The following is a 17072-nucleotide window of genomic DNA, read 5'->3' as shown; positions in this document are numbered from 1 at the left end:
AACACTGGAAGCTTGGAGAGAGGGCCAGGGCCAGGTCAGAGGGTGGCCCACAGTGAGAGGGCATCTGTGAAGGGCTGCTGTTGAGAGAATGCTAACCAGGGGTGACTCAACTGTGCCCTTTGTCCGGCAGCACCATAGCAGGGACCTCAAAGCCCTCTATACTCCCAACCTCAAACCGCCTCTCTCCCACTAGCCAGACATGCTAGGCTAATACCTCTCCGCTGGAAGCCAGGGGAATTCAGCACAAGTTCAGAGCAGTAAGACCGCCCACTTCACCGCACATAATCAATATTTTAAACCAATCACAGCAAGGTGGGTCAAACGCTAAAGGTTGATTCTAGCAAACCATGCAGGGAAGTGTTTGCATAGCGAGTCAAATATCCTTATCCTGATAACGCCAGCTGTCTCCGCTGATTTTGGTCTTGCTTTTCCTCTTCAGACCAAGAGAAAATGTGACCACAGACATCATCACTATGACACCTGTTTCAACTAATTAACTGGCCGAAGTCTTCAAACAAGACCTTGATTAGCTGAATCAGATGCCTTGGTGTTGGGCTAAAACAAAAAACATGCACCCACGCCGGACCTTTCCGGAAAAAACTGGACATCTCTGCTTTAGACTGTAGGTTAAAGGTGAGTCCAAATGGGCTGAATGCCAGTTTTCTTCATTATGTATTCATTTGTTCTCATTCTGCACTACTTCCATCCCAACACACCTCAAATGGCTATTTCTACAGTGATGGGTATGTACCGTAGAAAATTAACAGATATACGGTTACATGAAAAGTGATTCATTCAACAAATCTTTTGTCCCCACCCAGAACAGATCTTTTGACCTCACCTACAAATGCTATTCACACCAAGGTTCCCACTCCCTGTATTAAATAAGGGTCTTGCTGTGCACTGAAAAAGAATCTCTCCTGGGACTGATTGTGGCTGTCAAGCTGACAGTTCCTTCCCAAAAACTAATAAAGGAACCGCTTTCCTGGTGGCAGGATGATTTTTGACCTACGACGCCTATAACCTGACTTCTTTCACTGCACTGCTTTCTATTTTTAAATGGACTTTACCATGCAGTGAAATACCTCTGGAACACAATGTAGCATAATGTTGGAGGAGGGTAATGTATTTGGAGGAAATAGATTCCAATCACACACTCAACACTCTGTATACCAGTTGTGCATCTCTACATGGCAGCCCTTGTGACTACAATTCATGTGCTTGGAGTAGGGCCGCCAACAGGCCATTTTACCTGGGACGTCCAATATTTCAGAAGAAAAGCATGTTATGTACTGTTCAGGATGCCCTTCTTCCTGTATTTTGGGATGGGAGGAATAGCGTACCAACTTTTGGTTTCCGTATGACTAGGGCAAACTCAAATTTAATTAATTCACTGAATAACCAGTATTAAATAGCATCAAATGAAAAATATAACATGATGCGCCCACAAAAGAAGAAGAAAGTGGAATTAAGTTACCTTAGCTGGCATTACAGTGTTGGGACCCTTATTTAGGTAAGAGAACGCTGGCACCCCCATTAAAACGGTTACATCTGAGGCCATCGCCCTCTTGGATGCACATGAGCCGATTTGAGAGCCACACTCGATTTAATTCCACAGCTCCTCGTGCTGTGATCTTCACAAACTTCAAATCTCCGACGTGAATCGGTCGCCGGAGACGAGCGTTTTTTGGAACACCTAACAAGGCGTTGCCGCGCATCACTGAGAAGCGGGGCACACTTGGCGAACGTGACGGGAAATGGCCGATTAGCCACATCGCTGGCTTCTGCGGCACAAAATGAGGCTCGTCTCAACCACGGCTATGCCAGGTTGGGCTGTCCCATGTTAGCAAACCACACAAAATGATTTGTTGCAAGAACGGAGTCCTTTCCAGGCGAGAGCTCCTCATGGTTCCCGGGCGTGTGCTGTAAAAATGTTTGCAGAGACTCCGGATGCTACAAACAACCTCCCCGCTACATGACTCATTACACATTACTGGGCTCAATGAAGCGTTCAAAGCCAGGGCTGCAGTGGAAGCCAACAGCCCATGATCTGAAAAGGTCAGACAAATAAAGGCATCTTTTTTATTATTATATCCGTTTCAATCCTCTCCGTACTCAAGATCCTTCTCGGTCAGATAACAGGAGGAGTGTGAACGTGGCTCTTTGTGGGGAAAAAACGCTAGTATGCTCTGGTTCCAATACTTGCAGTTCTGGTATAGGGAGTTCATGCCAAGCCCAAGCTGCCTGACAAGATGGTTTCTGGGATCTGATCGGTCAACATAATAGGGCAGATGGGAGATTATGGGACCCATTTGCCAAGATCTTATTTATAGAATACTGAAGATGAATCAGGATTCTGTGAGGAATCACAGGTGGCAGTGTTGAATAATGTTAAGGAAACTAGGCTTGTAACTCAGAGGTTGCAGGTTTGACACACAGGTGGGGGCACAGCAATACAATACACATTTCTTCAGAAAATATCCAGCAGTATTGCATGTAAAACAAAAATAAGCTGCGCACTGCAGGCTACTCTAGATAGAAATGTATATCAAATGCCTACATGCTTTATTAGTAAGCCTATCACAGGTGTGAAGAGCACGACCATTGGGGACCACTGACATGTATAACGGGAGCAGTCCACCTCATCTACAGTTGATGCAGCACGATGCACAACAAACCTCACGGTGTCTCTCTGTCCCATAATTCAGTGGGTGAATCGCATCTTTCCCACATAGCTACACCAAGAGGAAACTCAGGCCTGTGGACAGCAACGACTTTAAGTCACTTCCTCAGCTGTGTGTGTGTGTGTCTGCTCGGGGCACAACCCTGCAGAAAGCAAGCGAGAAGGTGCTGCGGCATGATGCCCATGCCCTGCGGTGTGAAGCTGGCATGGAGATGGGATCTGTTTATCCTCAGCTGGATCACGCTGTGAATAATTAGCCTGCGGAGCGGCAAGCGAGTCCAAGTCGGCAGGGGAGCGAGGTCGCCGTGACGTCGGTGAGCCGTTCCGGGAACGTCGGAGGCCAACGCTGCAATCTCTGGCTCAATGACCTCACAAAGCTGTTGGGCAGGGGGTCCAGCCCGCACATACACCCCTCCTTCCAAAGATATTTCAGTTCACTCATAATATCTAGACTCTGAGTCTTCATACAGCAATCAAACATTCCCTCAGCTTGAAAGGAATTAAAGACATAGAACCATGTGCAGTTGGCAAAGAGGTACAATTTTGAAACTATCCCTCATTTCCAGGCCAGCAGCATTCAGCAAAATGCATCCACAGAGTATCCACGGAGACCAGGCAACGAAGCAGATGTACTATACAGATGCCTAAAAAATATATATATATCATTAGCACCCATCCACTTCCGAAACACTCCACAGCATATCACAATACGAGACATTCTGCATTTTCCACTTGCTTGTCGATGAACGAGTGTTTTAAGCAGACAAAGGAACTCTTTTTCGGTAATGAAAACGCCATTGTGTTTGCTGCACAATCGAAGCTCTCAGCAGAGACGCGCGGGGAGGAGGAGAGGAGACGAGAGCCCGCGAACTGAGCGCGAATAACAATGAGGAGCGCGCTCTTTTGAATATTAAAGGACACGCAAATGCCACGGTCCCTTTAAACTGGGTTTTAATGTGCGGACGGAGGACGCCGGTTTATGCATGAATCAGCGTGTCCCATTTCAAATGAGCTCGGATGAGTCTCACGCATGATTTGTTTACACAGCTCTAATGCTGTATTGTTTATTTGCACTTCCAGATATCTCATTGTGTTTTGAGCTGCGTAGCGCACCGATGTTGTATTATACTGTATCGCTGTGAAGGAGGATTAATCATACTCAGAGGAAAGAGGGTTGCGAACTGAACACTGCCGATATCTTTTCATTCGCGTGCACGGGAGAGAAGGGTGCATTCACCCGCTGAGTTAAGGGCTTTTTAATGCGGAAGGCAGCCAAGAGAGAGCGGAGGAAACACTGTGCACTGTGCCCTGTGTGTGAGCCCAGTGCATTAGTCCCTGCGGTGGTCTATCAGATCGACTGGAATAGCACAGAGAGGACAGCGACGATAAGCGATAAGGTTACCGGCTGTCTTGTATTAGCCGGGACGCCCTGGCACTTCAGCCAAAATGATGTGTCCTCCACAGGACACCCTGTAGTCCCACAGTCTGAACTGTGGGGAATAACTTCCCAAATTTGGATCGCTTTAAGGTTACAGCTTCTGTGCTGTATTTCGTCTTCTGTCTCATATTTTACACTTTTTTTGTGTTTTGGAATTCCTAAATTCAGGTTGGCGTATGGTTTACAACTGCCACAGATGTCATATTACTAATTGTGGCAAACTGTTGTAATACCAAGTCCAAAATATTAGAAACAACACAAGCACCCTCCCAAGCAAACAATATTCAAGTCACTTATGAAGCTGGTTGCTTTTTCCAAACTTTAATTGAAAGTGACAGCCATGATAATCAGCAGTGGTGTACCCAGCTATAACATAATAGTGTGATGATGTAATGCATACACAATTTTGAACTCAGAACAAATGTCTTTTTTTTATTAAATAAACATATTCCACACTACAATTATTCACATAATCTTTCATATAAATGTTTACATGTCAGCTCTACACTGATTCTGCACATATATCCTATAATGCAAAAAAGATCAGGTGATCTGCATAAATTGCATATACTAATGCGAGGAAAATGATGGGTATGCTCTAACGTGACCTGAAAAGTGCTTAGTCACCTTTACCTCATCGATACTGCGATTCATGAACGCGAGTGCACGCGTTAATGCGCCTTCTTTTTAAGCTCTTTACCAAATGGGCTGCTGTCAAAGCATGACCCACAAGAGCAGGGCTCAGTAGAACGGGCCCGTGCCCCAGAAGAGCTCGGAGACTGTCAACACAATAACGGCACAGGCGTCTACTCCGCCGTTTTAGAACTAACCACCGTCCCACGTGACGATTCTCTACGGAACGAAACGGCTCCTTTATCTGCAACCGCAATTAAGCGTCATTCTCGAGATTCTATTCATGAGGCTGAAAGTGGTTGGCGGTTGGTTCTCCGAAAGCTCTTCACAAAAATAGCAACGCGGTCGTCGGAGAGCGCGAGGCAGATCGCGAGCGAGAGATAAGTTTGTCATCCACGACGCTCGGAAACGTGCCGAAACCATTCGCGAGCTCCAGAGTAAAACCAACATTATGGTTCAAAGGTCTGTGAAAACCATGCGTCTCTCCCTAGAATTGACTGCAGCAACCATTCAGGAAAATAACTAGAATGGCCTTTGGGGGTAAAACGGCAGCGATATGGACTGGGGTCAACACAGTGCCAAAGATAATATTTGTTCTAAGATTCTCATCTTGAGTAGATCAGTCAGTACAGCCACTTGCCACAAGAACAGGCTGAGCCCTGTAAACTATACATGTCCACCGCATTACAATATAACGCCCAATCCCGCCAGGCAAACACCAAGAGCTAAACATTTTCACAGCAAATCAGCAAATGAGAGGAATCGACTAGCACTGCTTAAAGCCAATATCCACATGTACTATAGACCTCTTGGAACACGTCCTTAACAAATCTGTGTTCGACCGACATTAGTTTTTATTCATTATTCATAATATTCTCTCTGTCATAACTTTCATTCATTGTATCATTGCATTGCACAATATTCAGTTAAGGCCCTTTGGTGGTGACACTTCTTCCAAAAAACATGGATGCAAAACTCCGCTCTAATGCATGCACTACCATGTTACTCTGCAAATAATTCATGGTTTTAAAACAGACACTCTGATGCAGCCTTGGACAATGGAATGATAGTTAATTATTAAGCAGTTGGCCTACATTCGACCTATCCACTGCACCCACCAAAACCACTCACACCTCACATATACATTTTATATATATATATATATATATATATATGGACAAATTGCATTGGCAGATGTGTTGGCATTGTTTCATATGCAACATCAACCAATGGTAATTTATTGTACTACTAGGTATGCAACTGAATATTTCAATGATCACCTTTCACATGCAAATATTATAAAATATGAAATGTACTATCCAAAAACAAGAGGTTAGTTTACATTTGGAAAGCATGCAATCTCAGTGATAAATTATTTTCAGTTGGGAAAAAAGCAAAGAATGAGCAATTCTAGCCCACACAGACTGCAGAGAACAACAGCCAAACTGTCTAAAACTCATTTAAATATCACATGAGATTGGCAGTCCAGATCGCATTTGTTCATATTTAGGAGTGCATACTCTTTCAGTATTAAACCTTGAATAAAACAAAGCATCCAATCTGTTTACAGCTGTGTAAGGCTTGCTTCAGGAGATGCATGAATAGAAAAATTGATGTTCTGAACACCCTCAGAAATTGCTTCTGTGTTTGGGCCAGTTGACTGCTTGTATTTAATCTGCCCGAAAGAAATATTCGAAAATAATTTTCTGAGGCAGCAAAGCAAGGCAGGTTTATCTTGAGAACAGCTTTGCCTCGTAGAAAAAAGGATGCTATAATAACCACCATGGAGCATTTGTTTTAGGAGAACAACCATTTCAGGCAAGCACTTCTACACTCTGGGTTAAGAGTGAATGCATCACGATTAGACCGCACACAAATATATTGTGCGAGACAAAATTTAGGTATTATTAAATGTACTTTAAAAGGCGTTCTAAGAGCCTCATTTCTACACTGAATTTCCTTATTCATGCGCATTTTCCGCAATGGTTCCTTTGGTTTTCAATATGTCAACAGTGTTCCTGGAACGCTCAACCACATCACTGCGGTAGTTCAATCCATCTACAAGTACTTCAACACAGACTACAAAGGAACCACAGAAAAACTGATTTCAATAGTTATATGGAACTAATGGTTTCACTCCGGCCTAAGTGACAAAAAAAAAGTCAGCGGCCAACACCCCCCCCCCTTCAAGTCCACAATCGTTTCCTGCTCACGTCCATTCACCAGGGCGTAAGATAAATCATGTTAATAATGAGCTAACTGATTATGGATATGTGCATTTACAGAGATGTTCTGCAGTTTACAACAATAGTTTTCCCATTTCCTATATTACAGTTATAAACACATATTTCCACTAATAATAATTAAAGCAGAATACTGAAAGTGATGCCGGGATGCTTGGTGTTGCTGGCGAACAGAAGCTCATCACTGCAGGGCCACGCTGGGAGGTCATTCGGCCATTCCACAGTCCCAGCATGCATTTCCAGCTGCCCTCTCTCCCGGCAGAGACACGTGGCGGAGCTCATCCACGCCGTCCTTCAGCATACAAATGTGACAGGGGCACAGCGGGTTGGGCGTGCGTCCAATGAATTTGTATTTGGAACTGGCTGAAGGGTTTTCGACTGGCTGAGCGAGCAGGAGCAAGCCGAGCCGGGGGGGGGGGGGGGAGGGATCGTGCCGAATCGTCACCGCGCAAGCGACACCGTAAACCGCATGAGCACACAGCCCCGGGGGGGGGGTTAACCCTTTCCACTGTGCCCTGGAGAGCCAGCGCTACAGCTGCTCCCTGTGACCAACTGCAGCCATTGTCCTCTGGGACTGTACCCCCCGACACCACGGCCCCCTGTCCGACCTGGAGGCGCCACAGTGCCCGCAGGTTTTTCCGGTTTTCCCTTCATTCCACAACGAGTTCAGGCCTCGGAAACAATGTGTGCGGACATTCAACCCATATCAGTAAATTATTGAAGTAGACACACCAGTAGACACTGAGGACCTCCGGGACTGAAGTCTGACACTCCTGACTTAGCAGCACCACAGAAATGCCATATACACTCATGTGAGCTCAGGAATTACAAACAAGAGACACTGTGCCTTTATGCAGTATACATGCACTGTCTCTTATCAGCAAGTTATTGTTGTGAAGGTCGTTGGCTAGGTTCCCATACTCACACATTGCTTATCAGAGTACAGAACTATGTTATTTAAATATTACACTAGAACACACATTATTAAAGGCTGACATTGTTGTAAAAATAAACTAATCAAATTATCCAATATTCTATATTCTTATGAAAACAAAGAAAGAAAATTCCTTAAAATTATAATTATGTAATAAAAACCAGTTCCATTTTGGTTTGGATTCCATTTCACTTGAGCATGCCACAACATGAAATAACTGTAGTTAACCAACCAATGTACATATATTTCATTATGTAATATTTATGTAATAATGATCTCACATATGAAACATGCAGCCATTCTATAGAGAACCTCAACCAAGACGTAGTCTACATTCTATCATTTCTGTTCCTTGCCCTTGTCCCTTCTTGATAAGAAGTGGCTTGTTGCAAAGCAAGGTTGTGATCCTGTCTGTTCAGTTTTTTTTCCCCAAAATGCTCACAGGCATAAAAAATGTTGTGCCAGCTTCTACTGCAACATTACACCAGGCCATGCGAGCACACGATACTCCTTATTACAGAGCATAAAGCACGAATGGTAAATTAATGACTTTTAGTGAGCAGTTATTGGTCACACAGCTCAGAGTGGGGAAAATCATCCAGGAGAAAAAATGATGAAATGTTGTTCATAACAGGCACAACTGCCCCTTAGAGAAAGTCTGCTTCTTCTACAATCAGTTTCTATCAACTGTGAACGTCTCCAAATGTAAGCACACAAAACTAACCGAAAGCAGTTTCTTAAAATGAACAAGCATGGAATGAACCTTGTGAGGACATGGTTAAACGCGTGCTGCTTGCACACAATTTAGCATTCAAAAACAACGACAAAGACTGGCACGGCAGAGACAAATTCAGCCATCAGAAGTGCGATATCTGTTCAGAAGATGCTAGCATAGCATAGCATAGCATATCTGCATTAAGAACAAAGATTTCATTACATTATTACGGTCTTCTAACAGACTTAATTACAGCGATTTAGACTTTGCCATACAATCCATTCATACAGCTGGATATTTTTTTACTGAAGAAATTTGGGTTATGTACCGCATTTCACTCAAGGGTAAAATGGCAGTGCCCCAGAGTTGCAAGCTCATTTCATTAACCATTAGACTGCTCCAATGCATCAATCACGCAAGCACGTGTGCACACACGCACACAGATTACAGGGACGCACTGGTTAAGAGAAGAGAGACTGCTGAAAAACAGCTGCATGACCATTCAGCAAGACAGACAGTTAGCCTCGGCCACTTCAGTAAACACACATCTGTATGATCTGACAACATTTCAAATGTGGGCTGAACAGTCAACCCAGATAAAGCGCTTGCGATGTAAACAAACTGACTGCTGCATTCATAATATAAGAATCCGCCAAACAAAAGTGATCAAACAAATAAGCTCTTCTTTTTAGAGGTGTAAACAAACACAAGCCTTGACAGAGCAGTGTGTTATTAAACAGGACTATTAAACAAAACAACAGCGTAAAAGCTACTCTAGTCAGTCTGTCCATTGCTCTATTGAGATCTGTCTGCAACCCACTTTAGAAACACCATGCTGTTTCTGATCAGCCACATTCAAGATTCAAGATTCAATACTTTATTGCCATACAACTTAGTTATTAGGAATTTGCCTCAGTGTGCTCATGACAGAACAGCATATAAGTTAATCACAGCAAAACAGTCGAGGCACATAATAAGAAGAAAAAAAAGGCACACAGCATAGATATGCTACTGAATCCCAATTTAAAAGCACTCGGATTGCCCTATATACAAGCTTAGCAGTGTATCCGAAATTATGGGCTTTACTTTCACCTCAAAGTTTCAGAATGGCTGGTTAATGTATAAGTAGAGTATGGTAGAAAATAGTACAGCAGCAGTTAATTAGATGGTGAATCTTCCGTGGTTGTGCATTGAGAGAGCACAGCAAATACAGAACAAATATGAGGAAAATCTGGCTAGTTAACATGTTAACAAGTTTATTTTCCAAATAATTGAAGAACAATAACAATGCCAAATCTAAAAATCTCAAGACCACCCCCACGCAAACTGAAAAGAAAGGCCTGATAAAATGGGTGGAAATCTGTGAAACGATAAATAGAAAAGACAGGATTACATTTTCGAGGTTTGAATCTACTTCCTTGGAGGAGAGCACACACAGCTGTTTCGCCTGACAAAAGAAGTTTGGTGTGATGTGGGGAACTGGTACAGATGGGCTATATAAAGCAACTGAAAATGCTCCAGTTTAGAACAACTCACTTCTCTCCCGACAGGCCGTCTCACAATGAAAATCTCACAGTTTCCAGGATTACTGGAAGTGAAGGCAAAGGTTCGGACAATCCCAGATCAAAGGATCGCCCTTGGCTGAAAAGAGTGATGCTTTCGCAATACAGCGACAGAAGACAACAGGAAGAAGCCAAAACTTGGAGGCAACTGAGGAGACAAGGAGGCAGTCATATTCGGCTCTCCATCTCTGTTGCCACCACAGAAGCAAAATACTCAGGGGGTCTTTACACAACAATGAAAGCTTGACAGGGAATGTCGAAATACATAAACTACAGTGTTTCCGATATTCGGGGAGGGAAAAGGCACAGAGATCAAGCAGGGATGGAGATTCTCCAATTCATCACACCCCAATGTGGAAATGAAATATGAAAGTTTGTCTGCTTTTGAAAGGAAACGGCTTTAAGTGCCTGATTAGAGAGCGTCTGAAAACCAGGGGGAACATCCAGTGTTACTGTCCCAGTGAATTTAAACAGAGGGGCCACATTAAAATATTTGATCAAAATGATGCATATAAAAACATTGCCAGTTTTTTCCTCTTTCGCAATTACCAGTACGGTAATGGCCCACACCCCTGACCTCGCCTGGAAGGAATTTCACAGCGCCAATCCACCCATTTCCTGGGTAAAACTGGGAGGACCGGCATTGCAGCATTAGCGTGAATCAATGGTGTTTTACCAAGACGATTTCAGAATACACCTAGAGTGCTGAATCAAGTGCCTTTACACAAAACATGACTAGGCAGAGCAGCTTTGAGCAAGGTCGAAACGGGTTTGTCTCTCATAAGGAGGAGCGTGCCAAACGGGTCGGCCTCCCACATACTGCACGTGCCCCCCCTGCGAAGCCTATGCCAAGAAACGGAACGGTAGTGCACAGGTGACACTGACACCAGGTGTGATATCCGCGCTTTATTTAGACTGTTTACGGTGAACAACTCCCCAACAGATATTTCAGCAGGGGGCCCAGGCCTCAGTGGTAAATCAGACTACTGTCCTATCAAAACATCACACATGAACTGAATGGAACCAGTAGGCAAAATCCATCCCAGCATGAGCCTACTGTAGAAAACAACAGAAGATTTTAAGCATATAGGGATTAATTTACATTACATTACAGGCATTTAACAGACACAATTCAATCCAGAGCGACTTACACAACTTTTTACATAGCATTTACAGTGCATCCATTTATACAGCTGGATATATACTGCAATCCAGCTTAAGTGCCTTGCTCAAGGGTACAACGGCAGTGTCCCACCCGGGAATCGAACCTGAGACCTTTAGGTCACAAGACCAGTTCCTTACCCATTATACCGCACTGCCGCCCTGATGTGACTCATTTTTCTTTTCAGTTGAACTCTCCTACAAGTGCTACTATTGTTTCCTTCCACTTAGTACAAAGCCATTAATTATGGCGACAATGCGCACTGTTGAATTTGCAAAACTGCTGAAAATTTAAAGAAATCCCTTTTAATGTAAAATTCATGGCAGTAATGCTATCTTCCCTCATTCTCTTAAATTTCAAGCAGGTGTATTGTGTCCAACAACAGCCAGAATAAAACGGACCTTGTACCTTTGTAAATGCAAGTCAAATCTAAAATCTAAAGATAAAATCATTCGGGTTTGTATCTATGAACATAAAAAGACAGTCAGTCAGTCAGTCTCTTCTGGTCATTTTTTCCCCCCCAAAGATTTTCAGGTTTTTGAGTGAGATGGAAATTCGGGCATGTAGCATATTGGAGAGAGTAAGCGTTTGTGTACACTGTGGATCTGCCCTCTAGGGCAAGGTTATTACAGGATGACAGCAGCAGCTGTAATAGCCTGCCTCTGAGAAGCAACATTATGCCACTCCAGTGACAAAGCACAGCTGGTTTCCACCTCTTTCATGAACAAGACAGTATCACCTTCCTTCCTTACTAGTCCCCCCCCCACCACCATCACAATGTGAGCTCACAACCTCCCTTATTAGCCACACAAACTGCACCCCCAGTACACTACACATTTAACCTTATTAATCAGTATTAGGCTGTACTACAGAATAATATGTAAACACCTATGCAGATTCAGGGAAAAGGTAGATTGAAAATAGCAACACACTTTCTAGTGTGAAAAAGACTGTCTCATTTGACTTACTAGTGAAAATATAAACCTGCTGCCCTGCTCTAACTACACAGAACAGTTCAGAACAGAAAGCTGAGATGAAGAGGCCATTGTAAACTACAGTAAGCATGGGAAAAGTTACCTCTGGACATATTCATAAATGGGTGACTTCAGGTGAGCTACCATTATCAAGCTTCAAACCTGGAATATACCCGGTGTCATGTGAACAGGTGTCTGACTGAAACCCGTATTTTAAAACTAAACAAAGATCCCAATCAGAGTATTTACTACTACATCTACTACTACTACTACTACTAATAATAATAATAATAATAATAATAATAATAATAAAAGTTAAATGTGCTCGCTTGTCCGTAATTTCCACACACCCCAATGCCAGTGACAAAATTACGCCGCACTCCCTTCACAAAATTGCTATTGGCTCACAAGCCCATAATGTGTCTTCATTACTGTTACATTGGTAAACGCCTCGTCTCTCTCTAAATCGATTCAACAAAAAAATACGTATGGCATGCAGTGTTTGTTCAACAGGAACAAACTCAATTTCCAGCTATAATGTGTCCTATTCAGTGTTCGAATAAATCATTGAATAGGCCTAATATTAAATTACACTCCGCAGCACGATAACAATCTTACTGGCGCCACATCGAAAATGTAAAACTGTTTATTTCTGCAGGAAAATTTGTCTATTAGTATTCACTACTTTAAACTGGCAAACCAGTCGGTGGGTTGGCGCTTAATCATCCCGAAGACATACATATTATACCGATTCACCAGGTAAATATTGTTGGGCGTCTGGTAGATGATCACTGATTGGTGAAGGTAATCATCAGCTAAATAATGCTTCCATTATAAACGCGTTAAGCAATGGGCTATACCTAGATAATATATCCAACTAACTGTTCGAGTGTATGAGTCTTGGTGTAACAATTCAAGTGATTAAAACCAACAATAAATGGACTACACAAACGGGATTTTCTTGACTTCCTCAATTGTGAAGGGTGGTGTGCTTATTCATTGAGTTCCCAGTCTAGTTTGGAATGAGGCAAGAATGTGTTAGTCCGGCTTTGACGCCCTTTAAGTTTAAATCTTAATAGTAAAACAGGGATGGGCCGGTTGCATCATCAAACCCTATCTGCAAATTCTGAATTAGTAAAGCTGCATGACGCGAGCGTTGTGCTGTTACCCAGTATCAGTTGGTATGAAAATCCGCAAATACAAAATGAAATGAACCCGTTTGTGCTTAACTGGCGAAGGGCACAGAAATTTGAGGCAGAGGAAATATAGGTGTGTTTCATGTCCATGTTTCTTTTATATCGCCTACTGTCATTTTCTCCACGACGAGAAAACTAGGCTACTGTAGCACACCAACAATATATTATAATCGACAAAAGAACGAGGCCTCAAATTAATCTCGACGTCAGTACGATTTCATGGTTCCCCTTTAGAAGTACTTCTCTACCTCACAGGGACGTCTGTGATTCATTTACATTTTATGTAAAGCGTGCTGTTGGAGAAGAGAAGGCTGCGAACAATCTGTGACATGCTTTCACTTTTTAAAAATTACCAGGAAATGCACCCTTATATTTCGTTCATCTGTTCATTTATTTTACATGCAATACAATGGTGAAATATAACTATTACCTAACCGCACATTGCCAATGAAACATATATACAGTCGTGCAGCTTACCAGATTGAAGACTGTTTCTAAAATATCCCGGTTAGAAACTTCTCCGACTTCCACCAGTCCGGTGAGCACAGCGAATTTCATTCTGATCCCCCTTATCGGAACCCCGGCGTTGATGGGCAGAATAGCCGGTCCTTCGTTTTTTGATCCATCATTTGCGAGTCCGAGAGTTGACGTCCCCTCGCTCGCCATGGCAAATTAAGGACAGGTGCAACTTACAGGTATGGCACCTGTTAGTCCAAAGTGGTGAAACTGGAAAGTCGGCAAGGGAAGAAAAGTGTACCTTTCGTGTTATTTAAAATGACAGTCTTAAATTAACAGCACAAAATATTTCCCCTCCCAGTATTTCCCTACCTACGAATGGTATTCTTGCATTAAATAAACGTTTTCTGTTACATACTAAGACGGCTTACACGCGTTGAGTTTCCAGTGCGACACCGAGACCTGGGAGTTACTGCGGCGTTACCCTGCACAACCCCTATACCAAAGAAACTTGATAAGAATGAAAAAGAATTGTGCTGGGAAAAGCTGAAGTCATGCTCCCCAGCAGCACAGCTAATAGCTACAAAATCAAATATCGGACGGTTCGCTCTTCTTCTTCCGCACTGTCAAAATATAAATGATCGTAGTATCCTAAACTGCGACTTGCGTTATAAAGCTAGCTTGGACAGGAGACAGGTAAAATACGCGCACGGGTAAACTGCAAAACTCCGAAATAGAGTGCAGGTGCAAGTTCGAATGCAACTACAATGCTACTTGCCACGGGACAAGTCGCCGAATAAAGCTCCTAGAACAGCTAGCGGTCTACTGACTTTCTTAATTTCGGTCTTAGCCCACATTCAGCGCCATATCTTCCTGATTCACCTCCTGCTCTTGATCGTCTCCGCCATGATAGTGTCGCCCGTACAGCAGGCTGAGCATGCGCAGTGAGCGGCGAATGACCACCCTGGTCCAGGTGTGCCCCAGGTAGTAGAAACTGGTTTTGCTGAGGGCTGCGAGGACAGCGCGACGAGTTTAGCGCACGGTGTCTTGTGCCTTCGGGAGAACTTGAGAAGAGATCTATAAGAGCGCAAGACAAGACTGTTCAGCACGGGGAAAGTGAATGAACACCGTTTTCACGTATTATGAAGGTGCGCAGAAGAAATCATGCCGTTTGGATCAGCGGATGTGAACACCAACAAAAATTTGCGAAGGAGAGATCAGACTCACTAGAACGAGGTGCTGCATTGGATATAAGTTTCCATTTAAATGCAAGTACGAATGAAGTCATGGGCATTTTAATAATAAAATTGCATTTTATTTTTAAATAAATCATCATTAAAAAAGGATGGGAAAAATCTTCAAATCACGGAAATATATGACGGCTTCACGAACATATGCTAGGCCCAATAAACATTATTCTTGTAAAATAATATTAGCTACTGTTCCTTTCTTGTATTGTGCAATCGGTGGAATACGGACAGATGCGCGTGACCTTAGGCAAGCGAGAGCTCTAGATATTAAAACGACTTGACAGTTCTTCTCAGCTAGCCTCTTAAAGTCAGTGACCCATTCTGTTTAATACATGTTTATACATTTTATTAAGTAAATGTGCATCTGTAGCAATGATCTACATGTACGGAAATTGTGCTCGAGATACATTTGAGTTTAGGTTTTTCCTGTTTGGATATGACCCTTATTCGCATCTACATGGGAGGACCATAGTTGTTCCTTAAGAAAGCTCGTGAATTCACCAGCAGTCCCCGAGGGCACTATAAACTAGGCACGTCAGTCGTGCCAGTTAGATTAATGTTTGATTTTGCAATCAGTGACCTAGAAGATGTTTTTTTTTTTTTTTTTTTTTTTTTAGAACAGATTCATGCTGCACCTACCTATTTCTTTTAATTCACCAAATGAAATGTTTTTGGTTTTGCTAACACTATACAGTATATATTTCAAATCTAGGTCAGAGCTACCATTCCTCATTTACATTGTGTGAATTCAAAAGAAAGAATGTGGTAATCCTTAGAATCCTATATAAAAAAAAAAAACAGTTGACTGACTTTAGCTGGAAAGTAAAATTATAATGGAGCTGGTTTCTGTGGAAATTCAGAAATGCCATTTTCAGTGTGGTTCTGAGATAATGTAGTGGGGTACACATTAAGTTGAATTTTTAAATTCACTTTAGGCATTTAAACAGGATGGGTCCAGTGTAACTCAAATACAGTTGCGAACAAATTCCATGCAGCGTTTTAACAGATGGGAGACTGAAAATGTACTGCTGACAGCAAAGTGATAACATCTTCAGATCCCATCCCCCAAAAGCCCGTGATCCACACTGGCAGAGAGCTGAATGGTTCATAATCTAATGCTAGACAACTGTAAATATTTTGTAAAATTCCTATCTAAAAAAGAATTAAGTCAATAAAACTGAAATATATGAGCCATAAAATAATTGAAAAATTAAACTGAGTAGTTTTGACATTTTTCCAAAGGGGCTTGTAACAACTGGAGGAATTAGGCAGATGAGTTATGGTTGACTGTCACAGCAACAGCACAGCCTGTACTTTTGGAATCGAAATGTAAATATATATCAACAAGATAAAATTTTAGTGTTTAGTGTTCTGGTTTTACCTTTGTTCTTCCGACATTGCCATTATTAGTTGCAGACAAATAACTGAGCTGCCCTCTAGTGGTCAATATGAAATTGTGCAAATGACAGCCGGTAGCCAGATTGACTGCATACCCCCCACGAAAGCATTGGTATTTACAATACCAAGGACGTGACCTCATTGAACAAACATTCAAAAGGAATATTCACATTGCATTACCGGTTATTTTATGTTCTGATTATAGTATTAATTTATTGATGTTTTTGCAATTGTGCAGTAGACATGATTTATTGCGGCTAGTTTAAATTCAGGAATGAAAGTTTATAAAACACTGTAAAGGATACTTTTCTAGACACTTTCAGCTCTCTCAGGTATCAAAAATGGCTTGCTATTGCTGAAATATAAAATATATAAAAGTATAACATGTTCAGAAGAAAATATACTTTTAAGTAATTTGCTTCAAACTT

General features: G+C 42.3%; 1 protein-coding gene across 1 annotated transcript in view; it reads right to left on the bottom strand.

Moving 5' to 3' along the window:
* LOC135254811 (lipopolysaccharide-responsive and beige-like anchor protein) overlaps positions 1–14977 on the bottom strand; it is a 208477-nt gene extending 193500 nt beyond the window's left edge. The window contains 2 exon segments of the mRNA XM_064335333.1: positions 14018–14266; positions 14827–14977. Of these exon segments, the coding sequence (XP_064191403.1) occupies positions 14018–14206 (189 nt within the window). The 5' untranslated portion in view covers positions 14207–14266; positions 14827–14977.
* Between the last annotated feature and the right edge of the window lie 2095 nt (positions 14978–17072).

The sequence above is a fragment of the Anguilla rostrata genome, chromosome 5 (assembly GCF_018555375.3).
Source record: "Anguilla rostrata isolate EN2019 chromosome 5, ASM1855537v3, whole genome shotgun sequence".
NCBI classification, from domain to species: Eukaryota; Metazoa; Chordata; class Actinopteri; order Anguilliformes; family Anguillidae; genus Anguilla; species Anguilla rostrata.
Note: the sequence above shows the minus strand (reverse complement) of the source record. Positions and strands in the feature narration are given on the sequence as shown.